Here is a 25,946-nt window from a genome sequence, read left to right on the forward strand (position 1 = left end):
GGCTCAGCGTTTATTGGACATCAATCAATATATGTTCAAAGTAGAATGAACAGGATTGGTTAAAAAGATAGAGTCTACCAGCCAGAGACCTATTTAAAAGGTGTTTGCTCTACACAGAAACGGCACAGTTGTTTGACCAGGTAGGCTTAAGTAAAGTTTGTTGGATTCATGCATAAAGGAACAGTCGTGGATGTCAGCTCCCGCGGGTGCCAAGAGGGACTTTCAAATCTTTTCCTTCTCCCTGAAGGAAACACGTGGATATCCTGCTTGACCCACCCCAAGGTGAAGCTACAAGGACAATCGTTGTTAGCTTTGGGAGGAAGGAGCTCAGGAGCAAACGCTTTCCTTCCCTCGCTCTTTGCGCCCCCAGAGGCAGCAAACAGATCTGCAACGAAAGGGCACAGCCTTCCTCAGACCAAGGGACTCCAGAGGACACTTTCTCTTGGGCCGGGGGCTGCTTGCCCTACCGTGGTGCCTGGCTGCACAGCCGGTCTTTTCAGGAAGCCGGACGATACCATGATTTTCAGGTAGGAGCTGCTTGAGAAAAATAATCTGAACCGCTTCAAAATTGCAGGACAAGTCCCATGCACTGGGCATTCAAAGACATGCTATCTGTTCTTGCAGACTTCACGGCGTGGCGGAGGAGGAGACATACAGATGAATCATTACGGCAAATGTCGTAAGGGCGATAAGAGAGACATATCAGGGCCCAGCAGGTTCAGTGGGCGGCAGCGGCTAAGCTTAAGCATCCAGGAACTCTGTCTCCTCGTAGCCACCGTGAAGAGCAATGTCCCTGACATCAAAAGACCCAGTTGCCCAGGTGAAACCCAGCAGTCTTTGATTCACACACTAGATGGAATTTTTCTACAGACCTCCTCATGATGTACGTATTCAGCCAAAGCTGTGGGACTGATGAAATCACAGACTCCCAGGGCCGACTGTCACAGGAACCCTCAGTCTAAGCCGGTGGCATCACATCAAAGTATCGTGTCTGGTGCATAGGCTACAACCGTCTCTTCCTGCCTCCTCCCACGACCCGGCACTCCAGCTGAGCCAAACCTACAGCCAAGCCCTCCTACGGCATTTGGAAATCGGGAGATGCACACAGGATGTAGAAACAGCAGCGGGCTGGACAGAGATGAGCTTTGGATCTGGAGTCAAGGAACCAGGGTTCTCAGTGCCGAACTGCGTTACCGTCATGACTGATGTATTTGGGTGGAAAAATAGAAAACTGTGGTTGGCTTCACTCTCATAGCTACCTTGTGCTATCTCCTGAGCACTCGAGTTCATTTGTTAGCTCCTCTCTCGGAAGGCAAGTCTGGGGGCAGCCTCACCATCTGTGAGGAGCAGACAGCCTGTTGTGCTGTCACACCATCTCATGGTGGCCCCTCCCTGTCTGCCGAGTTCTGTGAGGGCCGAGTAAACCGCTGGCAGAGAACAGTCCAGCATTCTGTACTGAGTCTAAGTTTTTATCAATACAACTGACATGACTAAGGAAGGATCAGATGTTTGCAGTCCTGCCCTTTGTGGGAACTGGCCATGAAACTGACAGAGTCACAGCCAGAACAATCGGTACAAAATCTTGAGGCTTACAGAGTGTTCCCAAACCTAATATCTGCAAGCTAATAATAAGTGATTCCCAAGATAATTTTTATCTCGAAATCGATGCAGGTTGCAATGGCCAAATTAGAACTGGTGAAACATATTTCTAGACTCTACACTGGTTGAGGCCAGAGCTGAATAGCCATTCACCAATTCTCAAGAGCAAAGGCCATGGTTTTCTTCATTGGAACCTAATTCCGGCTTGTCATCGTGCCATGGACAAATGCCGCCGGAGGACTTTTGATAAACTGAATTACCTGAACTATTTTTATGCAGGTAGAGAGTATGCCTCAAAGGACATCGTTTTCCTCAAACCCGGAAAACCCAATGAAGTTAAAAATAGCAGAACTTTCTTATTCAGTCTTTCTGACTGCAGAATGCCCCCAGTCATAGGATCAAATGTGAGTCTTAGGAGAACATAGCCTGAGGGAAAAATAAGGGATCTTCTTTTCCTATACTATCAGATAGAAAACAATTATGAACAAGGGTTTTATGGTTTTTGGATAGTGATCCTTTCCATTGCAGTGAAAATTGGCAAAAATAAAAAAGGATTTGATAAGGAAGATTCAGAAGATTAACGCTTTCTCTCTGAAAAACTAGAAGGGCCAGATTAAAAACAATCAATTTGAAGGCTTTGGGGATTCACTGAGGCATTTCAGAGGCTCGAGGTTGAGAGAAGAGTGAATAATCGCCAAGTCTGACAGGTTAGTGTCGACTCTCAAAGTCATTTCTGACCGACCAGGGCCGAGACTTCATCACTGACCCCAATGTACTCCCAGGGGCACCCTCCACTGGTGTCCCTGGGAACACAAACGAGACTTGAGCACCCACTGTGTGCTCACTGATTCTCAGAGCCACCCTGCTACCTGGGAATTACTGTCCCTGTGTTACAGAGTAGGAAAACAGAGGCTTGCAGAAATCAAGAAACTTACTGAAGGTTGCACATCTTTGGAGTCCTGGAAGCTGAGTTCAAACCTGGTCCTCTCCAACTTTAAAGCCTAGGCTCTCTCTACTGCAACACAGACCTTCTACTGACATGGGAATGTTCTGTGATCCAAACATCCTCACTGACTGTCCTAGAACATGACATGTCCCCAGGAGGCAGATATGTCTGGACAGGCTGTGTGGGATGACAACAGGACTCTGGGCCAGCATTACTTCTGCTCTGGGACAAGGGCTTCTGCTCAGGGTCAGGAAGTCAGAAGTCTTAAGCATGAACAACGGAAAAAATCTCAGTGACTGTAGAGAGGTCCACCCACCAAGGAAAGAGGAGATCATGATTTAGGGTCATGAAGGGAATGTGACTTCTTGCCATGACACGGTAAGGGTGCCTTAGGCTGTTGGGCCAGAAATAGCTCAATGTGTCAGCTTTATGAGGACAGGAAAGGGTTTACTCTTGTCCATTGCTGTGTCCCCAAGGCCTAACTCTGTGTGGGTGACACAGTGGATAGTCAAGAAATTTTTAATTGACAAATGAATAATGAATGAAGGAATGAATGAATGAGGAGCCTAAGGGTAGTGGAAAATTTAGGTTCAGTGTAACATAAAAAATTCTTAATGGAATTTGTTACCCAGAGACACACACATAAGGAAACGAAGAAAATTTCATTTCTCAGTATTCCTTCTGCGGAAAGTTCTGGTGTGTGTTAAAGAATTCCTAATGCCTGCACAAATAACTAGTGATGGCCACCGTGAGGTCCCCAACCCAGGGAGGGTCAGCATATGGCTTGAGTGGGCAACCAGAAGAACTAAGCACATAATTTAGGGAGAGGATTCAGAGCTTAACTGAATTTCTCTGCATTTTAGAGGAAGAGGAAGCAAGGGTAGGAGAAGAGAGAGACAGCGCTGGATCTGGGTAGAGGTAGCTGAGGCATGGAAATACAGAAAGGGATTATGAAGTGAGTTTTCTATGAGATGTATTGTATAAACCCCACCTATTTTCCCTGCATGTGATTCTGAGTATTCTTTGCAGATTAAAGGATTTGTTTAAGAGAAGGGGGCGGGGGGCGCTAAAAAGCTTGTATTCCCACTTTATGAAGGGCTTTGACTGAAAAGAGAGATGCTCTTGCAGATTCCAGGTGAAAAATAAGGACCAACTTACTCGAAGATGAACTGGAGCAGCTGATTGAGTCCTTACTGTTATTACCTTTTCAATCTTCTGCGTAGTCAAGTGAGGCAAAGACTAATATTATTCCCATCTTGCGTGTGACGAAACAGAAGCACAAGGGGGTTGAGTGATATGCTCCAGGTCTCAGGCCCAAAAGTGGTAGAGCCTGGATTTGAATCTCTAGCAGGGAGAAACTTAGCATGTCTGGCTCGTCATGGCCTCTATTTCCCTTGCTGCTATGACCCATAGCTTAGAAATTTGTGCTCAGCCCTGCCTGTAGGTATGTCACAGATTTGCAAAAACTGCTCTTTACCCGAAAGCTACCTCACCCAAAGAGATAAGGAAGTAGCCAGAGTGGTCACCATCCCAATTCCTCAAGATTGAGGAATGGTCATAACTCAAGGGAGAATTGAAACTGTGACCCATAAAGTTATGAGGTTGAAAGCAGAGAGTTTAAAACTTGTTTTTCAGAGAACTGCTTCCCGCCAATCAGCTATTTTGTCTTTTGAGACCCCACTAACAAACCCACTGGCACCTGGGCTCAAGGTCAATTGATATGGTTCCAGCCCGGGAACAAGCAAGGCCCTGCATTCCTTAGCCCAAGACTCCAACCAGTTTATACCAGCTCTCAGGCCATGCCCCTAGCACCTTCCCCTTGTCCTAAGATAATCTCCTGAGGTCAGGGACTGAATTTTGCCTCTTGCTGATGTTGTCTCTACCCCAAAGTGGACATGGGATAGACGTTACACAGTGTTTGCTCAATGTACACGCTCCACCTTTCCTCATGAATAAGTTTTCCCACCCTTTTCACCCATATGTAGGTAATCTCCTACTCTGAATTTCCCCTTTAAAAACCCCACAGTTAGTGGGTTCCAGTCTTGCGTCAGGCTTTGTGCTGACAGCTCAGAGCCTGCAGCCTGCTTCAGATTCTGTGTCTCCCTCTCTCTCTGCCCCTCCCCTGCTTGCTCACATTCTCTCTCTCTCTCTCTCTCTCTCTTTCAAAAATAAATAAACATTAAAAAAAAAAAAAGATTCTCTCCCTCTGTCCCTCCCTTGCTTGTGTGCTCTCTCTCTCTCTCTCTCAAAAAATCCCAAAAAACCAAAACAGTTACAAATACTGTGTACTCCCATCTTTAAAAAAAACAACAACATTGCATTTGATTCTCAAGGCATCTATGATGATAGTCAGAGATTATTCCGGAGAAGTGACACCAGATACGGAGATGCAAACAGTGAAACAAACATACTGAGGAGATACAATGAGAAACTGACCAACTCGCGTAGAGAGACAAAGTCCCAGGAAACATCAACTGGGAGGAGGCCATAAGAAGAGATGGATTTTCCCCATTTGCCATCACATCTCATTTCCATCTTCTCTACCCGCCTCTCTGTCCTTATCGTCCTCATCAACGGGCTCCCTCTGTCTCTGGCTCCCGGTTGCTTTCAGCGAAAGGGAGACACAGACAGGAGCTGGAGGGCGCGAGGAGGGCGGCTGGGGGTTTGTGACTTTCTGGCTCTCTCTGTCCACCAGGCTGCGGTTTGGCAGTGGAGGTGTTACTCTGCCTGAGGACTTAGAGCCCGTCTGGTGGCCCTTTCGTACAGGCACAGCTACAACTACCCCTACCGCCACAGCCCTCCTGGGTTCTGGTAACTTCTCCTGTCTTTTAAGCCTCGTCATAGTAAGGCTCCTGCCATTACTTTCAATTGAGGGTATTGGTCACCATCCCATGTAATTTCCTCTAAATCTGCCCATATTGATAAAGTGTCCCTTAATTAAACTCTTCTGAATTATCCCATTTTAGGCCATCTGTTTTCTGCTGGCATCCTGAGAGATACTGAAAGGAAAATAAGTTTCAAAAAGCAAGTAAAACAGATGACTAGGTTATTCACAGCACTTTAGCTTTGGGATGCGTGCGTGTTCCCAGTCTTGCTCCCTAAATTAAGGAAAGCAACAGATTTCTCACCATGACAGCACAATCTGAATGGTAGGGAAGGAAGCGAGAATGGGACAAGGGTCTACCGAGGGGAACAATGTGGATTAGCAATTCGGACTTCCACGGTCAAGGCTGCCAGCCCTGAGAGTGGCCAGAAGGTGCCAGAAGGTGCTTCATGCCTCCTGTCTTTTCCTGCTGGAGCCCCTGTGGCTCCCTGAATACTGCTCTTCCAGATCAGGTACATGTGTGAGCAAGAAGAGGAAAAAGCCAACAGTGGCTCTGGAAAGAAATACTTGATCAAGGCGCCTTTCCTCCATTCTTTTGGCTGGAGGTGACAAGCTGCCCTGTACTGTCCTGTGATTGACTGTCGCCACAGGACGCTTCTTTGCCCTGGGGAGGTGCTGGCGGCAGCGGTGGCAGTGGTGAAGCCGGGTGCGGGAGCAAGGCTTATCGAGATGCTGGACGGCCCCTGTGATCTCCTGTGCGGGGATCTGCTGGCACGTGAGAGTGTGGGGTTCTCTGAGTTGTGACCCCTCACGAGATGTTTCTCGACATTTGAGTTGAGTCTACTCCCCTCTCTCTCAACCTCTGCTTATCCCCACCCTGTCTGCTGCCCATGCCTGCAGAGGAGTGGTGTTCTGTAGCCTCTGGCTGCCAGCTGTGTGGGTAGGGAGCCATGCCAAGCAATGTGAGCCTGCGCTGGGAGGCTTTATAGCTAAGAATAAAAACACCCTCCTTACTTGTCATTCAAGGCCCTCCATGGCCTGCCCCACGCTCTTTCATTGTCCTAGGAGTAATGCACACAGGTTTACATTTTCTTTCCAATTGACGTAGACGTGGACCAAGTAAATAATAAGTCTTCCTGAGCCCTCTCCTTCAGAAGCAATAACTTGTTTCAGTTTTGTTTCTAGACTCTTTTCAGTCATAGATTTGATCTGGGGTTTGTTTTTGTTTTTGTGTTTTTAGATTCTAATGTTTATTTATTTTTGAGAGAGGGAGGGAGAGAATGAGCCAGGTTGGGGGGCAGAGAGAGAGGGAGACACAGAATCCGAAGCAGGCTCCAGGCTCTGAGCTGTTTGCATAGAGCAGATATGGGGCTTGAACTCACGAACTGAGAGATCACAACCTGAGCCCAAGTCAGACACTTAACCCACTGAGCCACCCAGGTGCCCCAGTTATAGATTTGATTTGTAAAGTATTACTTCTGTCTTGTAACCTGTCAGTATTAACAATAGAATCAACCGATTCCTTATATAAGATGTAAAGAATTCAGGATATGGCTGAGGATTTGGAATTAGAAGGCTGGGAATTTAAAATAACTGTGATTAATAGGCTAAGGAATCTAGCGGACAAAGTGGACAAAATGCAAGTGCAGATGAAGACTATAAGGAGGAGGAAATGCTAAAAATAAAAACGTTATAACATAAGTGAAGAATGCCTTTGACTGGACTAGCTATAGCTTTTCAAAGAATCCGTGGGCCTCACAATATGGATGGAACTAGAGTGTATTATGCTAAGCGAAATAAGTCACTCAGAGAAAGATAAATATCATATGATCTCTCTCATATGTGGAATTTAAGAAACAAAACAGATGAACATAAGGGACGGGAAGGAAAAATAAGATAAAAACAGAGAGGGAGGCAAACCATAAGAGACTCTTAAATACAGAGAACAAACTGAGGGTTGACAGAGATGGAGGTGGGGTAGAGAAAATGGGTGATGGGCATTAAGGAGAACATTTGTCGGGATGAGAACTGGGTGTTATACATAAGTGATGAATCACTAAACTCTACCCTTGAAACAAATAAATAAGTAAATAAATAAACCTCCAGAAAGAACCAGTGAGCCTCAAGATAAGTTAATAGGAACGTCCTAAACTGAAAATCAAGGAGAAAGACTGAAAAAAAAAAAGGGAACAGAATGGTCAAGAGCTGTAGGATGATTACAAGAGGTAAAAAATACATAGAATAGGAATATCAAAAGAAGAGAGAAAGGAACAGAAGATATATATGCAGTAATAATGGCGAAGAGCTTTCCAGATTATTTGCGGGCACCAAACCACAGATCCAGGTAGCACAGAGAACCCAAACCAGGATAAATAATAATACTAATAATAGCTCTTCCCGTAAGTGGCCTGAGATGATATCTGAAAATTGTTCGCTCTTCACCTGACCCGGGAACCCCCACAAAATCGTGCCAGTCAAGAGGTTCAAGCCTTCATGTTCACTTTAAGAACACACGTGAAACTGCCCAGGCCTTCAAGGGTAGGCGTATCCGAAAAGTCACCACGTCTCTGAAAGACGTCACTTTGCAGAAACAATGTTACAACGCTACAATGGTGGAGTTGGTAGGTGTGTCCAGGCCAAACAGTGGGGCTGGGCACAGGGTCGGTGGCCCAAAAAGAGTGCTGCATTTTTACCGCACGTGCTTAAAAATGCAGAGAGTAAGGCTGAACTTAAGGGTTTACATGTAGATTCTCTGGTCATGGAGCACATCCGGGTGAACAAAGCCCCCAAGATGTGGCACAGAATTTGCAGGGCTCACGGTCAGATTAACCCACACGTGAGCTCTCCGTGCCACATTGAGATGATCCTTACAGAAAAAGAGCAGAGTGGTCCTAAACCAGAAGAGGAAGTTGCACAGAAGGCAAAGATATCGCAGAAGAAACCGGAGAAACTAAAATTTATGGCCTGGGAGTAAATTCTGCATAAAATACATGCAAATAAAAGTCAAAAAAGAAACAACAACAGACCCTACACCTACGTATTCATTTCTGGGGCAGACACACTGCTCTATATGATGCTATTATGATAGATGTGTGATAATCTGCATTTGTCAAATCCATTGAGCTATACCACACAGAGGGAACCCTAAAGTAAACTATGGACATCAGTTTGTAATAATGTATCAATATTAGTGCATCAATTTTAATAAATGTACCACATTAATGGAAGACATTAGTAATAGGAGAACCTGTGGGCGGGAGGAATGGGGATGGGGAGAGAGAGTAGACAGGAACCCTCTGTACTTCCTGTGAAAATTTCCCATAAATCTAAAAGCGCTCTACAGTACAAAACTATTTAAAAATAAATAGGGACGCCTGGGCGGCTCAGTTGGTTAAGCATCCAACTTCGGCTCAGGTCATGTTCTCACAGTTCGTGGGTTTGGACCCTGCTTTGGGCTCTGTGCTGACAGCTCAGAGCTCAGAGCCTGGAGCCTGCTTCAGATTCTGTGTCTCCCTCTCTCTCTGGTCCTCCCCCGCTCACACTCTCCCTCTCTTTCTGTCTCTGTCTCTCAAAAATAAATAAACATTTAAAAAATTAAAAAAATAAAAATCAATAGGCAAACCACCAACAGGATGAATATTTATAACGCACCTAACTAAGGAAAGACTCATGCAGCATGGATACAAACTCCTACAAATAAATAACAGAGAAAGGGAAACACTTAATAAAAATGGGCAAAACTTAGACACTTCAAAAAAAAATACAAGTAGCCAACAAGCACAGGAAAAGATGCCAATTTCACAAGTCACTTTGGAAATGCAAATTAAAACACAACGAGCTACCACTTTATACTCATTAGAATGACTAAAATTCAAAAGACTGGCAGTGTTTGTGAAGAAGGATCTGGAAAAACTGGCACTTTCAGACATCGCTGGTGGGAATGTGCAATAGCATAACCACTTGAGAAAGGAGCTTGGCATTTCTTCAGAGTCAAGCAGACATCTTCCTGTGACCCAGCAAATTCACTTCAGGTTACTTATCCGAGGGAAATAAAAACATATATTCAGAAAGAGACGTGAATAAGAATGTTCATGGTAGCTTTATTCAAAATAGCCAGTGATAGAATACTACATAGATATCTATCCGTATGAAAATAAACCGGTGCACTCACACGATGAGATAGCGCTCAGGTTTAGCAAAAAGACAAACTGCTGATATATGCAATCGCCGTGGCCTGGGTATGTCCTAAAAATATTACGCTGAGTGATACAAGATAGGAACAGAAGAGTACATTGAATGATCCTAAGTATGTGAAGCCGAAGATCAGGTAAAACTAATCTTTGGTGATAGAAATAGGAATTAAAAAAAAACAAAAAAAAAAAAAACAAAAAAAGAAATAGGAATAAAGATTGCCTCTGGGGCAGGAGGAGTATGTAACAGGGACATGAGGGAACTTTCAGAGGTGATGAAAATGTGTTATGTTTTGCTTGGGGCTCGAGTCACGTGGGTATACCGTTGCCAAAGCTCACTGAACTGTGCACTTATGATCTGTGCAATCACTCTCCCTTGATTGTACCTCAATTAAAAAAGTAAAAAATTATTAAAAGATGCAACATTTGAACTTATTATATTGTTTTTATAGAACGTGTAACTTTAGAGGTATTTGTAATCAGATTTATACAACTAACGTTGGGAGCTCTGTGGAATAAGAAGTAAATCTGACAAAGATCCTGTTCTCTGAGAACTAGAGAAGAGTCTAGTGTTCTAGATGTTTTGCCACCAAGGACCGGAGAGCTCCTGGGAGGGAGAACCAGGGCGAGAGCACTTGGGTGGGGGTGCAGCGGGAGTGAGAAGGGACACCTATGAGGTTCCGCAGGAGGGCTTGGGACAGGAAATCATAGGAAGACGACCTGCCTCAAACCTTAAGCATGCTTCAACGCTGATTTATCCAGTTATAAAACTTAACTTTGCTCGCACAGACTGAAAATGGCGAAGGAAAAACTCATGGATGGTGACTCAATTCTGGGAAATGGGTGTTTAGCACAGGCTTGGTTTAAAAATTCGTCATTTATTCGTTCGTTAAGTCTTGGATTCAATAAACATCAAGGTAGGGACATATTCTAGGCCCTACCAAAATCAAAGAAGACTGCTCTCGGAGGCTAGTCTGCTCTTTAATTCTTTCAATTTTATGGAGACAGGATGCAGGAGGGTGACCACAGAAACTTGCCATGGAATGTTCTTCCAGTCCCTCCCAAGTGCAGCGACCAAACGAATTTAGACCGTCCTGCGCTGCTTTCAGCCTGTGCTGAAGGTGGGGTTCTCCTAAAGCGGACCCCAGAGTTGGTAGAGTTTGGGGTGGAGCGAAGGCCCTGGGGAAGGCAGTCCCTGAGGTGCGACACTCAGTGTTTGTTTCACAGGTACCGTCGCAGTCCTCACAAGGGAGGATATTATCTTAACCGTAAGGTTTATCTTACAACTTTAGGGTTTGAAGGTCAGGGGCCCCGAGGCTGAGAGAAGTGAAGAAAACCTCCCAAACCGATAGGGACAAAGTTGGTTCTCAAAGCCACATTTGTCTGACTGAGGCAGACGCCGAATCAGGGCGCCAGACTGTTTCCCGACATCACCAGAGTTTCCTGAGGCAGGCTGACTTCGCTTTCATCCCCTCCGGATGCGTCCTGCAGGGCCCTCTGGAGAACCATCCTGAGGGTCTTCCGCTGCCGGGGCCACCGCTGCCTGAAGGAGCCAACAAAGAAGTAAATGATGGGGTTGGCACAGCTGTTGACACAGGACAGGGTGAGCGCAGCCAGATAAAGATGCCAGAGGGACGCATCAAAACCCTGCTGAATCCAGAATACGAGGAACCAGTGAATGCCGTAGGGCAGGCCGCAGAAGAGGAAGGCCAGCACTGTGAGCCCCACAGTCACATACACCCTGGTCAGCTGCATCCGCTGGGAGCTCCACAGCAGTCTGGTCAGCAGGGCCAGGCTGGACCCAGAGAGAAGCACAAATAAGAAAATCAGCCAGGCGGCCGCGACGAAATCAAACGCCAGACACAGCCCAGGGTCAAAATCCCTAAACAGGAAGCCACAGTACTTCCCTTCCAGGATGCTCAGCAGCAGGGAGAGGGCCCAGAGCAGGCCACACGTCACAGTTGACGTGTGTCTTGGGCGGTGGCAGCGGTACCAGATGGGACAAAGGACCGACAGGCAGCGCTCGGTGCTGATGGCGCTGAGAAGGCTCACGCTCGCGATGTAGGCGAAGGTCCACATGGTAGTGAAAAATCTGGGGATGGAAAAGTACACCGAATGGAAGTTGATGAGCGCCTCCAGGGCGTATACAACCTGGGAGGAGAGGAAGAGGAAGTCAGCTCCTGCCAGGTTGAGGATGTAGACGGAGAAAGCGTTCCTCTGCATGCGGCAGCCCAGCAGCCAGAGCACGGTCACGTTTCCCACCAGCCCGCCCAGGGCAAAGGTGAAGGTCAGCAAAGTCACGATCAGGATTTCCATGTTGTCACTTGGAGGATGGTCCTCATCACTTCCATTCACTGGTGTGAGTGTGCCCTCCCAGGCCGGGGCGGTGGGATCGATGCTCAGAAACCCTCCACTGGTATTCCTGGGGACACAAACAAGACTTGAGCACCTGCTGTGTGCCCCCTGATTCTCAGGGCCAGCCTGCTACATGAGGATTACTGTCTCTATGTTACCGAGGAGGGAAACGGAGGCTTGCAGAAATTAGGATACTTGCTGAAGGCCACGCTGCTCTGAAGTTCTGGAACCTGGACTCAGACCAGTTCCCTCTAACTCTAAAGCTGGGCTCTCTCTACCGCAACATGGACCCTCTACTGACATGGGGATATTCTAGGGCTCATGCCAGGTCTGGCGGGGGGAGACAGGAATTGAAAAGTCTGGACGGGTTATGTGTGATGACAACAGGACTCTGAGCTTGGCATTCTTTCTGCCTGGGACTGAGATTTTCTCTTAAGACAAGGAAGTCAGAAGACTCAGGCGTAACCTGTGGACAATCTCAGTGACTGAGCGTGGTCCAAACACCAGAAAGGAGATCGTGATTTAGGGTCATGAAAGGAATGTGGCCTTTTTCTATGACAGGTATGAGTATGGCCAAGCCTCTTAGCCAGAAATGGCCCAGTGTGTGAGCTCTATGAGGACAGGAAGTGCTTTTCTTTCTGTCCATTAGTGTGTCCCCAGTGCCCAGTTCTGTTGTGGGGGGCACAGTGTAGGTCACTCTTACAATGGATTTCTTTCTAGGGCAGCCAAAATCATAAACTTAAAGTACTTCTAAATACCTGTGTACTCCTACTTTAAAAAACAAAACAAAACAAAAAAACCCACAAAATTGAAATCAGTTCTCAAGGCATCTACGATGATAATGAGAGATTATTCCGGAGAAGTGACACCAGATACGGAGATGCAAACAGTGAAACAAACATACTGAGGAGATACAATGAGAAACTGACCGACTCGCGTAGAGAGACAAAGTCCCAGGAAACATCAACTGGGAGGAGGCCATAAGAAGAGATGGATTTTCCCCATTTGCCATCACATCTCATTTCCATCTTCTCTACCCGCCTCTCTGTCCTTATCGTCCTCATCAACGGGCTCCCTCTGTCTCTGGCTCCCGGTTGCTTTCAGCGAAAGGGAGACACAGACAGGAGCTGGAGGGCACGAGGAGGGCGGCTGGGGGTTTGTGACTTTCTGGCTCTCTCTGTCCACCAGGCTGCGGTTTGGCAGTGGAGGTGTTACTATGCCTGAGGACTTAGAGCCCGTCTGGTGGCCCTTTCGTACAGGCACAGCTACAACTACCCCTACCGCCACAGCCCTCCTGGGTTCTGGTAACTTCTTCCCCTTTCTCTTCAGGCCTTATCTCTGGGGGCTTCAGTCAGCACCCTTTATAGATTTTCCTTAGCTCTGCCCATACCTGTGTAACCAGACCTTTCATTAAACTCTCCAAATATCCTGTTAGCTTGTGCCCTACATTTTCTGCTGGGGTAATGCCAGATACAGGAGCCACAAAACAAAACAAAACAAAAACCCCACCTTTGAATAGCAAGCAAATCTGTGAAAGCGGAGGTTGTTAAAACAATTTAGCTTTGGAGTCTCATGCCAGCCTGCCATCTTGCTCCCTAAATTAAACGTAGCAAAACAGACCTCTCCATAGTTGCAGATTTGAATGTTTGGAGAGAAAGAGAGAGTATAGGGAGAGAGGATAGAAGCAAAAAGAACTTGGTGGATCCTGTTTGGGTCTCCCACAGTCCAAGCTGCCAGCACCCAAAGCATCATGAGGGAGCTTCATGTCCCCTGATTTGCCGTGGGGTGCCCCTGGTGTCCTGCATGCCCTACCTTGAGATGAATTCACGAACATGGAGACTAAGAGGAAGAAAACAAAACTGCTTTTGAAAGAAGATCGTTCTTGAGCAGGCTCTTACCTGAGCACCATTCTTCTTGCTGGAAGCAGAGAATAGAAAAGGAAGAGCTTTCCTGAGATTGGCAGGTAGTGGAGAATGTTTCTCTCCCCTCTGGATGGCAAGATGTCTGTCGTAGCAGGAGTGAACTTCGGTGACTGCCTGAGGCTTATCAGGATGCTGGATGACAGCCCCTGTGATTTCCTGCCAAAAGGGCACTGGCAAATGAGATCCTGGAGATGTGTCAAACAAGAAACTTCACGAGATGTTTTTCATTTGCCATGACTCCAATCACTTATCTCAGCCTGTCCCCATCCTACCCCATCCGGTCCCCCGCCTTGTGAGGAATAGCTAGCTGCCCTGGAGCCTTTTGCTGCCCTCTGTGAGCCTGGGCAGTAAACCATCCACCAAGCAGTGTGAGCTTCCATAGCTAAAGAATTGTTTGCTTGGCATTCAAGGCCCTGCGTGGCCTGGCTCACTCGATCTTTTTAAAGTCTGTTCAGTTATAATCTTTACAGCCGATGTGGGGCTGGAATGCACAACCCCAAGATCAAGTCGCATGTTCTACCAACTGAGCCAGCCAAGCTCTCCTTGATCTTTTAAAAATTTAATTACAGAAGCAAGGTATGCACAATTAATTTTATTTCAAAAGACAATGGGGTGTATAAAGTGAAGGTGAAGCCTCTCTCAATCGTGTTCCTCAGTAGCAACCAGTATGTCTAATTTCCATTCTTATTCTTATTCTCCTCCTCCTCCTACTTCTTTTTTTTAGAAAGAGAGAGTGTGCCAGCAGGGGAGGGGCAGAGAGAGAGAGGGAGAGAGAGGATCTCAAGCAGACTCTGCCCTCAGCATGGAGCCCAAGGTGGGGCTTGATCTCACAACCCTGAGATCATGACCTGATGACCGGAGCTGAAATCAAGAGTCGGACGCTTAACCAACTGAGCCACCTAGGCGCCCCTCTTGTTTCCATCCTTAATTCTTCTAGATGTTAAAGTTATAGCTTTGTATAATGAAACTACATTTCTGCTTTCGATCTGTCAATGCCAACAACAGGTATATTGAGTTCCCTTTATGAAAGATAAGGAATTTAGCACACTGCACGTATTATCACCAACCTCCCTCTACCGTATGATACTTGTTAGCTAGATTATTTTCAGATCATCTAGAGCCTTAGCTCTTCTGGCTTCCTTTCATGTGCCCATGCCGCAGCCAAATTGAGTCTAAAAACTTAACCGTGAAGTATTTAAAGCGATCAGAAAAATTTATTTACTCATTTATTCATTTACTCAAAACCATAGGTTTGTTGTGAAGACTAATGGATTAGTTATGTAACAGTTTAGAATAGGGCCTCATAGGGGCGCCTGGGTGGCTCAGTCGGTTGAGCTTCCGACTTCGGCTCAGGTCATGATCTTTCGGCTTGTGAGTTTGAGCCCCACCTTGGGCTCTGTGCTGAGAGCTCAGATGTCAGCCTGATGGGGCCCGCTTTGGATTCTGTGTCCCTCTCTCTCTCTCTGCCCCTCCTGGCTCATGCTCTGTCTCTCTCCGTCTCTCAAGAATAAATAAAACATTATGGGGTGCCTGGGTGGCTCAGTCAATTGAGCGTCCGACTTCAGTTCAGGGCATAATCTCACAGTTCGTGGGTTTGAGACCTGCATCAGGCCCTGTGCTGACAGCTCAGAGCCTGGAGCCTGCTTAGGATTCTGTGTCTCCCTCTCTCTCGGCCCATCCCCTGCTTTCTCTCTGTCTCTCAAAAATAAACATAAAAAAAGAATAAATAAAACATTAAAAAAATTAGAATAGAGACTCATAGTAAGTACTATATATTCACTAATTCTTATGATTTTTATTACTATGTCGTCTGGAAGTCTAATTCAATACATGTTAAAGTTTCTTTTTTCTATTTTTCCACATCACTTACATTCTTTTTTATTTTCCACCGCTTTGTGTGCTAGGCAGCTTTCTCGATAATTTCTACGGATGCGTCTTCTAGGTTACTAGTCTCCTTTCCACTGTGTCGTTTAATCCATTCACTGAATTTTAAATTCGCTTTTTATGGTATTACTTTCTAGAAGCTCTGCTTGAGATTTTGTTTTCAAATTTGCTTGGTCATTTCTTCATCTCTTGATGCTGGCTCCCATTGTCAATTTTCTCTTTTATATCTCTAACCTCATCAGCCCCGGCAATATTACGCTTCTCTGATAATTCCCGCGCTGAAGTCTATGTATGTCTGATTTTACCGCCTATTATTCCTTCTATCACTTTCATATGGTGCCTTGTTTCTTCCTGTATTTGTGATTTTTGACTATGAGCTGTTCACTTTCCTTGGGACTTATCTGTAGGAGTTCTTTGAGGCCTGAATTATACTGAATTATAGCTAAGTTCCTCCAGAGAGGTCTTGTGTTTTCTTTCGCTAGTTGACTGGGGGACCTTCCCAGCATGGCTTTCAACTTTTGGGATGTCCCCAGAAACCTCCCCTGTCATTTGAGGTTTTAGGACCACAACGTGATACTGACTTGTGGCTACAAATTCTCAAGCGAGAGAATTTTTCTTCACTCAGAGCCAAGCTTGATCAAGCAGTTTCTCCGTAGTTTTACTTCTAAGAGAAACTTACTGAAGGTTTAGTCTTTGGGGGTCCCAACTTTCCATGGAGCACCTCGCCTAGATTTCTGACCTTTGGGTTGCCCTAAAACTCTATCTTCTAGAAGCCTATATAATAGGAAATGTGCATCTCCTGAGAGCACAGGGGATCCATTTAAGGAAATGAAGCAAGGAAGTAACTTTATCAGCTGTGTGCTTCAGAAAAGTCCCGCAGGCTGCGGAGAGGAGAATGTATAGCATTCAAATGAAAATATAAATCTCTAGTCATACCGCTACAAGAAAAACAACTGCGTGAATGTTTTGGTATATGCGCACAAAACATCCAACTATTTATGCTGTTTTGTAATATATAGCATACCTCCGATTTGATACTTATTCACTGTGGACCCTGTTTGGTGTCAGTGCCTCATCTGGAAAATGAGATGCTTTCCAGCTGTGATGAATCTAAAACTAGGAAATCCCTGGTGCCTGTGGAGGCCTCTCTCCCTCATGTGCCCTCCCCCCACCCCCTTGGATCTGGTCCGTACCAAAGAGAGTGGAGACCTCAGATAGGGCTCTCTCCAAGGCCAGATTTGATCCCAAGGTGATTCTCATCTATCAGGTCCTTAATAGTTCCCAGAGACTCCACTTTTCATCACGGTCATAAACTCATCAGTCTAGGCCCCCTCCATGGTCCCAAGTCTTGTGTTATGAATTCTTTTCATTCGAGTTGACAATGCAGGGCAATGTCATTTAGAAAGTCCCTATAAAGAACAGTTTTGTTATATAGTGGGGCGGGGGGGGGGGGGGGTGGACGACGACAGTGAGAGATTGTGTGAGTATGTGTGTGTAGCTGATTTTACTATGTGAACTTGCACGGTTATATTTTGGGAGGCTGTGGCCCATCCCTGTATCTGAGCCTCTTCTCATTCTGCTCCATGGGGGACCGCCAGCAGCTGAAAGCCAGGCAGATGCCATGAAACCGAGGTGGGGGAGGGGAGGGGGCATCCTGATATCATCTGAACTCTGAATCCCGTCATGCCTGGAGCCAGGTTCCCTCACCGAACCTCAGTTGTTTGAAGCAAATAATGTCTATTTTTGCTAAAACTAATTTATTTGGGGTCTCTCTTTTGCTCACACAGCCACCAATAGGTCCCTATTGGTCACATAGCACTTTAAGCCTCTGAGGACATATTTCTTTCCTATTGCACTGTGAGTGCTTTGAGAATAATGAGCATGCCTTTGAGTCTCAGTGCCTGGGACACTGCCTGATCCCAGTGCTCAGCAAATTTTTTTAAGCGTATGCATTTATGTCTGCAAGCATGAGTGAAGTAGTGATTGAGCAGATCACTTGAAAAGGTGAGGATTGGGAAGTTGGTCTACGCAGGGACTTTTAGAGCCTAACTGTGAGAAACACCTGCCAATAGAAAAGCAAACCAAAATGGAGGCAAAGAATGGTTGACAAGGTACAGTCTACTTGAAAATTTTCACATTCAAGAAGCACAGTCCATGTGGGAAATGGAATGCTTCTGTAGTTTGACTTAGATGTGTTTCTCAATTACTGTGCAATTTGGGAATCAGCCTTTTGAGGGAAAGGGGGAGCAGGCCACTGTGACATAGAGAATCACCGGGGAGTCCAGGAACATGGAAGCAGAATGAGCTGGGGTTGGGAGCGAGGACAGAAAAGTCACTGAATTACAGGATCCTTTCTACAAAAACCCCACTGGAGAGTGGGCCTCACCGATCTCTTGTCTCTTTTTGACCTGGGCTGGAAGACTGTGGCTGCATAATCAGAACGATGGTTGACGCATAGTGGCCCCGCCATGGGGGGGCTGGAGGAAATGGATCAAGATTGGCCTGAACTGGCTGGATGGAGGAAAGAACAGTCACAGGGCTTCAGAGAGGGAAAGAGAAGTCAATGTGGGGAGAGCCGAGCAGGGCACGAAGCAGGAGACTCCCTTGTGAGAGTGCTGTGCCCTTCTCATCCAATTATGGTTGTTTACAGTCCTTGCAGAGGAAATCACACAGCTTCTCAGGCTCTTGATAACACCAAATAAGGCAGCAACTTCTACAGGGCTCTCTCTAGCCAGAGGACCAGAAGTCCATTTCAGAGTCAGGGGTTCCAGGAAGGACCTCTTGCTTCAAGGCAGCTCTGAGCTTTTTTTTTTTTTTTTAATGTTCATTTATTTATGGGGGGACAGAGTACACATAAATAGGGGAAGGGCCGGAGGGAGGGAAAGACAAAGACAGAGAGAAATAGAGAGGGAGGGAAAGAGAGAGAGAGAGAGAGAGAGAGAGAGAGAAAGAGAGAATCCCAAGAAGGCTTGGGAGGTCAGAGACTAATGTATGGCTCAATCCCATGAACCCGTGAGATCACCACCTAAGCCAGGACGCTTAGCTGACTGAACCTCCCAGGCAACCCTGATTTGACTTCCTACTGGACTAGAGGAGGAGGAAAGTAAAGGCTTATTGAATTCTTTTCTTTCCATTCCTTTGCCTTATTAGCTCAGCCAAGGGCTAGTTCCTCAGAAAGTCAGAGGATCACGGAGAAGGGAGTTCTAGGGCTTCTAGAAGCTCTGTGGTCAGAGAAGCCTGAAGCCAGGTCCCTCTGACTGAGCAGAGGCAGCTTCTTTCTCCATCTGGTCCTTTGTTCCTTCAGATCTGCTGTCAGGGAACAAAATATGGCCCCGGGGAGCTTCTAGGAAAGAAAAAGTTGGGACAACCAATGCTCTGGTTTTCCTAGTTGATATTTCTTTTTCCTCTAAGGATCACTTAAATTAATTCAACAAATATTTACTGAATGTCTACTTTCTACCAGGCACTGTTGTAGGCACTGGGGTTAGGTAAGGATTAAACATCACAAAAATCAGATGGAGGGCTACAAATGTGACATTCCACATGACGCCACTAGGTGGCAGTCAATGATTATTATGGGGATCATGTAACCTTGGCTGGCCTGCAGGGGGCGGAGTAAGTGAAGTCTGGGAAGAGGTCCAACTTAAAGTGGGGTAGTGATGGGGAGCCATGTTCTTTCTCGATGGTTATTCATGGGTGGCAGCGTAGGGCAGTGTCTATGAAAGCCAACTCTGGAATGGTCATTCCTGGTCTCAAATCCTGGTTCTAGCAATTATTATTAATTAACTGAACCTTACTAACAGTAAAGTCGTTCAATCTCGCTAACCCTCAGGGAAATGGTGATGTCCCCCTATAGCGTTGGCCTGAGGTGCTCAGGGAGTGCTTAGCACGTGGGCAAAGCCCTATAAAGATGTAAAGGATCATTATGGCTACTATAGCTCTCTTAACTCTCACAGGAACATTTCTTGGGTAGCAAAAGGGGCCAGACTCACTGCTCTTTAGCTTCCAACAGAGAGCAGCTCCTCCCCAAGCCTTTCTGGCTTCAAGGAGCCCCAGTGACCTCCATGTCACCCTCTTCTCCCTTGGTTCCTTAAGGCTTGGCTGCCACCTGGTGGGGCCTGCCTGTCTGGTTTTCTCCAGCTCCCTCTGTCAGTGTTTGGCCAGGGCAGGTTGGGGAGAGGCGGCGGGATTTAGCCAGGGAGGAGCAGGGAGAGGTAGTGGGGCCTGGCCGCCAGCCAGCAGGGAGGGTGTGTGTGAACGCTGTGGTGGCGGTCTGGGCACCGAGGAGGAGGACAGAGGTCTGGCCCCAGACCCGGGTTCGGTTTAAACCTGCAGCTCCCCAAGGGCTGGTTTGGCCCCAGACCTTGTTATGGTTGCTAGATGGAGACCCGTTGGGGCCTGGGAGCTGGCAGGTCTCCTTATGAAACCAGCCCCTTGCATGAGGCTGGACTTTAGAAAACCAGCACCGAGGAGCTGAACACGTGCCCAGTTTACAGATAATTGCACAGTTGAGGCTTATGCTTTGGGAAAAGGGAACGGAAGGGGTGAGGGCAAAATGTGTTCCAGAGATGAAGGAACACGCTATATCTCGCAAGCCTTTCAAATGCTAAACTGCCCCTGCCTCTAAGCCTCGGTGCATGAAAGCCTCAGGCTCCGTGCTCTTCTCCCTTCTCTGCCTCCTGGAATCTCTCTTGTCCTCTTGGCCTGGTCAAGTTCCCTTTTGGAAGATAACCCGGTTCATAGGGGGCACTTTCCCGGGCTGAAAATCATGACCCCTGTGCTCTGCCTAGAGGTTTGACACAGCACACGCTGTTCTATGCTGATGAGTATGTCCTCGGGGTTGGAAACCCTCTGAGAGCAGGGCCTATGTTATTCATTCATTGACTCATTCATCCATTTGTTCAGCAGTATTCACGGAGTACCCATTGCCTGGCAGGCCCTGTTTTGGGTGCTGGGATTGGCCCAGGGAGCCAGGCTTGCAATCCAGGTCCTGCCTCCTGGCCCAGACCTCCTCCTCCCCACCCACCTCACCTGAAGCCCAGCCCCCTAGGTGTAGGTAGGGAAGCAGTGGCCCACCCTCCTCTCAGAGCATTTGTGGGCAGGTGTAGGGGGCTGGGAGGCACCTCTCTGCCCAGCCCCCTCTTCTTCCTGGACAGTATCAGTAGGTAGCAATAGAAGCCCTTTTCTTTCCCACTTCCGCAGCATCACGTGGTGGCGCCAGGTACCAGGCCCCGGGCGCAGTGGGTCAGGCCTGGTCAGCCACTCCTAGCCACGTGACCTCAGGCGAATCCTCCAGCCTAAGTCTTGGTTTCCTCGTATCTAAAAAGGAGGTAGTAAGAATACCTTCTCCCTGAGGTGTTTTAAGAATTCTCGAAGATTCTGCGCCTTCAGTAAATGGCAATTCTTGTCCTTCCCGCCCCACTTCTCCCACCCCTCAGGCCTGAGGGCTGAGGGCCACTCTTGACCACGGCAAGTCAGGCTCCAATTTGGCAGGTTCAGAGCTCAGAAGCCCAGTCTTCCTCTTCAGGCACCCAGCCCTAGATGAGAGTAGGAATAAAGATGAAATAATAACGACAATTATAATAACAGCAATGTCTATTTTTTTTAAATAATTCTTACTCTGTGCCAAGTATAAAATGCCTTTACATTTATTCACTCACATCATCCTCACCACCATATGAAGTGAGTGCCATCATCATCCCCCTTTTCTAGATGATGAACCTGAGACACAGAGAGTTTAAGGAATTGCCCGGGGCGACGCTGTACTAGCAGTCAGAAAGCAAGAGATATTCTGTACAGCTGTTGTGCAGCTGGTTGCCACAGCAATGCCTAAATTTAAAAGGTGGGCCCAGGATATGTGAAGTAGGGCATAGAAGATTTCGAACACACCCAGGAACCTTTCCGGGATGCCCAGACCCCCTGTGAGTCAGACCCCTGCTGACTCGTCCTCCTATTGGGTCGAGCACATACTGTCATGTTTCACGGGTTTTCTATGTCCTTGAGAATTACAAAAATGTGCCTCTGTGGGACTTGAAGATATCACTTTGAGACAGGGGGAGGGGAGACACTTGGGGACCCTGTCTCCCTGATACCTCTTCCCCCTCTGCTCTGCTTGGGCTGACTTTCTGTCTCTACTGACTATAGCCAGAGATGGATTGTCTTCAGACATGTGGAACATAAATTAACATTTCCTTGGGCGTAAGCCTGCATTTGGCAATGACCCAGAGATTTCCAAATCAACTGGGTGAGACTAAGAAGATGTCAATTCAGCTTGAGGAGGGCTGGTAAGGGTTTACCACAACGAAGGAACAGAAAGAATTCGTTGGTCATTGATCATTGCTCTAATTGGAGGTAGCCATGGTGGAGGCAGGGCAGTGAATCCTGTTCTGAATTCTGATTCTGTAGATTTCTAGCTGCATGACAGTAACTCTGAGCCTGTCTCCTCTGTCTGTGAGGATGACAGTGCTCTAGCAGACATGAAAGTGCTCCGTAAACAGGTGTGTGGGTGGTGGTGGGAGAATGGGACATGATTATAACCACTGCCAGCACAGTCATGTCAAAGGCCCCCTCAGACTGAGGGTGCCATCATGAAAGAGGGACTCGTGTGCCGTCGAGAGGGGACTCAAGGAGTATCTGGGTATGTCACCTAAAAGGAGGAGAGCCAGAAACTGTGGGCTGGGGAAAAAAGCCAGGGCTCCTCAGAGCTGGGAGAAGTAGCACAAGAAGATGTGTCAGGCACAGGGATGATTCTGGAAAAATATTTTTTATAACATTCCTTGCTGTGGGGTATGGCAGGTTGCCTTTAACGGCCGGAGATGGGGCAGAAAAAGTTCCAAATTTTTTCCTAATAGAAAGTGTGTTGGATTTAATTTGGGAAGATAGGGATACTGATTTATAGCATCAGTAGGCACTTTGATTATTTTTTCAAATCTACCTGTTCATTTTTATATAGTAGTCTCCCTCTTATCTGTGGGGGACACGTTCCAAGACCCCCAATGGATGCCTGAAACTGTGGATAGTACTGAACCTTATATATACTCTGTTTTTTCCTATACATATATACCTATGATACAGCTTAATTTATAAATTAGGCATGGTAAGAGATGAACAAAAATAATAAAATAGACCAATCATAACACTACATAGGAATAAAAGTTAGGTGAATGTGGTCTCTCTCTTTCAAAATATCCTATTGTACCGTACTCACCCTTCTTCCTATGATGATGGGAGATGATAATATGTCTTTGTGATGACATGAGGTGAAGTGAACGACGCAGGCATTGTGACCTAGCATCAGGCTGCGGCCAACCTGACCTCGCTTCGGGAGGATTGTCTGCCTCTCGACCGCGGTTGACCTTGGGTAACTATAACTATGGAAACCAACACCGTGGATAAAGGAGGACAAGTCTTTACTAGTCTCTTTAGTCTCTTGCTCTTTACTTACTTTTTATTCTTTCTTTTATTTCTCTAAACATGTGAAATATAATTGTTTTATATTCTATATCCCGGTATCCAAAGTCTTTGAGGGCCTGATTCTAAGGCTTGTTCTTTCTGCTCTCAGCCACGGGCTCTGTTTCCTTGTATGTATCAAACTTTTGACTGTGAACCCCTATTTTTTGGTTTTATTATTTTTACTTAAATTTTTTTTTTAATGTTTATGTATTTTTGAGAGAGAGAGCATGAACAGGAAAGGAGCAGAGAGAGAGGGAGACACAGAATCTGAAGCAGGCTCCAGGCTCTGAGCTGTCAGCACAGACCCTGACCAGGGGGCTGAATTCACGGACCACAAGAGCATGACCTAAGCTGAAATCGGACGCTTAACCGACTGAGCCACCCAGGTGCCCCTGTGAACCCCTATTTTTAAAAATCTTCTGATAATTCTACATGGCCTGGTTTGAGGTGCATTCCTGCAGGGAGGATTTTGTGATTGCTTCAGCCAGACATGGGACATACTGATAACATACGGGGGTCCACTTTAGATTTAAATGATCATTTAGGGATTTTAAGATCGTGCTACCAGTGTCATATCAGACTCTCACAGCACACAAGGGTGAGCCCTAAAATCTCAGGGACTTTTTTTTTTCAACTTCTCCAAATCAGGGCTGACACAGACACTTCTCTGTTTTTGCTTTTATTTATATTGTTTTCATTTATATTGATCACCCTCTTCCTCAAGATATAGGCCTTCCTGAGTCCTGGCTTTATGTGGCTTGGTCTCCCATTTGACTCCCTGCCCCATATGGGTACAAGAACTACGGCCGAGGGTTACTTTCCTGTTCCTAGCAAAATTCTATGTGTAACAGGTCTGGGCCACGGGATTGTGTAGAATCTTCCAGAAGATGTAACCGTTTCTTTTCACACGTATTCACTGGGACTGGGGTCTGGCTTCATTCCTGGCCTCAGATTCCCCTTTCTTAAGTCTCTACCGTTGATTAAAATGCATATTTTTAGCTTTTTTTTTTAACCTTTTGATATATTTCCTAGGCGGAGAGTTTCAGAACAGCCTCAGCATCTTTTCAGAGTTGCAGAATTTGGGGCTCTATCCAGATCCAAAGAATCAGAATCCGCATGTTTGCAAGACCCCAGGTGACTTATAGAGGTTGAGAACCAGGGTACCTGGGTGGCTCCATTAGTTAAGTGTCCGACTCCTGATTTTAGCTTAGGCCATGATCTCATGGTCATGGGATCAAGCCCTGCGTCAGGCTCCATGCTGGGCATGGAACCTGTTTGGGATTCTCTCTCTCTCTGTCCCTGCCCTCAAAATAAATAAATAAACTTAAAAAAAAAAAAAGAGGTTGAGAACCATGGCTTTCATTCATCATATTGCCTAAAACAGAAGTAAGATAGACACTTTTTAAGAAACATTTTTTTTATTGGGACATAATCGACATATAACATCGTAAGTTTCAGGTATACAACATAATGATTCAATATTTGTATATATTCTAAAATGATCACCACAATAAGTCTAGTTAACACCCATCATCAAACATAGTTACAGAATTTTTTTTTCCTGTGATGAGGACTTTTAATATCTATTCTTTTAGCAACTTTCAAATATATAATATAGAATTATTGACTATAGTCACCCTGCTTAACACCCATGCTGAATTACGAGGATGGGCACTTTGCATGAGTGTTCCGGAACAGCGACAAAACGAAACTTCGTTTCTCCTCTACCTGTTTCTCCCCGTCCGGTGGTTCAAATGGAGAGAAAGACTAGGATTAGTAGCGTTGATTCTGTCAGCTGCTGCCTTTCTCAGCCCATCAGAGACCCTAAAGTGATGGACTAAGTCCTGGTCAGTTCCCAAGCTAGGCATGACCCCCAGAGAATGGGCTCAGAGGTCCCAGTGCTGTCCTAGACTGGTGCTTGCAGGGCAGGGCGCCCAGGTGCCTGCTGAGTTTTCTTTTTCCACCCACTCCCTCCCCTTATTGTCCTCAACTATATAGTTGATCTTCTGCCTTAGTTTCTCTGCTCTGAACAGAAGCTATAGCTAGCCCTGAGCCCCAGTCCTGACGACCTTCTAATCTCAAGGATGACTAGAATTTGTCATCATACTCCTCAGTGTAGGCTGGGAGCCTTCTCTCTGGAAACCTGCAGCTACCAGCCACTCATACCTTAATGTAATTAAACTTCTTAAGAGTCAGAGACATAGCTAGACTCTTCTTTGGCTAGGACTATGTCTAGCTGAGTGGTGCAGTGTTGTAGATTCCCATGGGTGTCTACAACACAACAAAGCTAAAGGATTTTGCCCCTGTATATTCAAGAATCTATCCCCCTGGGAAAATAAGTAGAAAAAGGAAGGAGTCAAGAGTCCATGTTAGGAACCATAAAATTAGATAAGATTACATTAAATTCCATATAATAAAATATCCATTGTCATGCTTGAGCTGAGCCTTGCCTTAACTCCATCAGGTACTCAGTATCCTTGACTCTTTCAATATGGCAGCCACTTACTGAGCCTTCGTACTGAATCAGGTACTGGGCTCAGTGCTTGTGCATCATACCATTTAATCCCCACGACATCCCTTTGCCAAATGAGACAGGTGAGGCTCAGGAATACCCATGCAGGGATGAGATGATAAGGCTTCAGTCGGTCCGTTCTCCAAGGTTATGGGATTGATAAATGGTAGAGCTTGGATTAGAGCCCAGGTTTTTGACAACAAAATTCATTCTCTTTCTGCTCCCTTGTGGGCAGCACTCAGGAAAGTGCCTGAGACAAAGT

The 25,946-nt window shown here is 46.2% G+C and overlaps 1 protein-coding gene and 1 pseudogene across 2 annotated transcripts in view; one reads left to right on the forward strand and one right to left on the reverse strand.

Moving 5' to 3' along the window:
* The first annotated feature begins 7,792 nt into the window (after positions 1-7,792).
* On the forward strand, positions 7,793-8,343 carry LOC122200644 (annotated as a pseudogene).
* Positions 8,344-10,963: 2,620 nt separating this feature from the next.
* MRGPRX2 (MAS related GPR family member X2) overlaps positions 10,964-25,946 on the reverse strand; it is a 40,272-nt gene continuing 25,289 nt past the window's right edge. Inside the window, exons 2-3 of one of the 2 annotated variants that reach the window (XM_042905509.1) lie at positions 18,107-18,197; positions 10,964-12,011 (exon numbers count right to left, since the gene is read on the reverse strand). In XM_042905509.1, the coding sequence (XP_042761443.1) occupies positions 10,964-12,011; positions 18,107-18,197 (1,139 nt within the window). Of the gene's footprint in view, positions 12,012-13,812; positions 13,998-18,106; positions 18,198-25,946 lie in introns of those variants that run through there. The other variant, XM_042905510.1, reaches the window with a different exon arrangement.

The sequence above is a fragment of the Panthera leo genome, chromosome D1 (assembly GCF_018350215.1).
Source record: "Panthera leo isolate Ple1 chromosome D1, P.leo_Ple1_pat1.1, whole genome shotgun sequence".
In the NCBI taxonomy this organism is placed as follows: Eukaryota; Metazoa; Chordata; class Mammalia; order Carnivora; family Felidae; genus Panthera; species Panthera leo.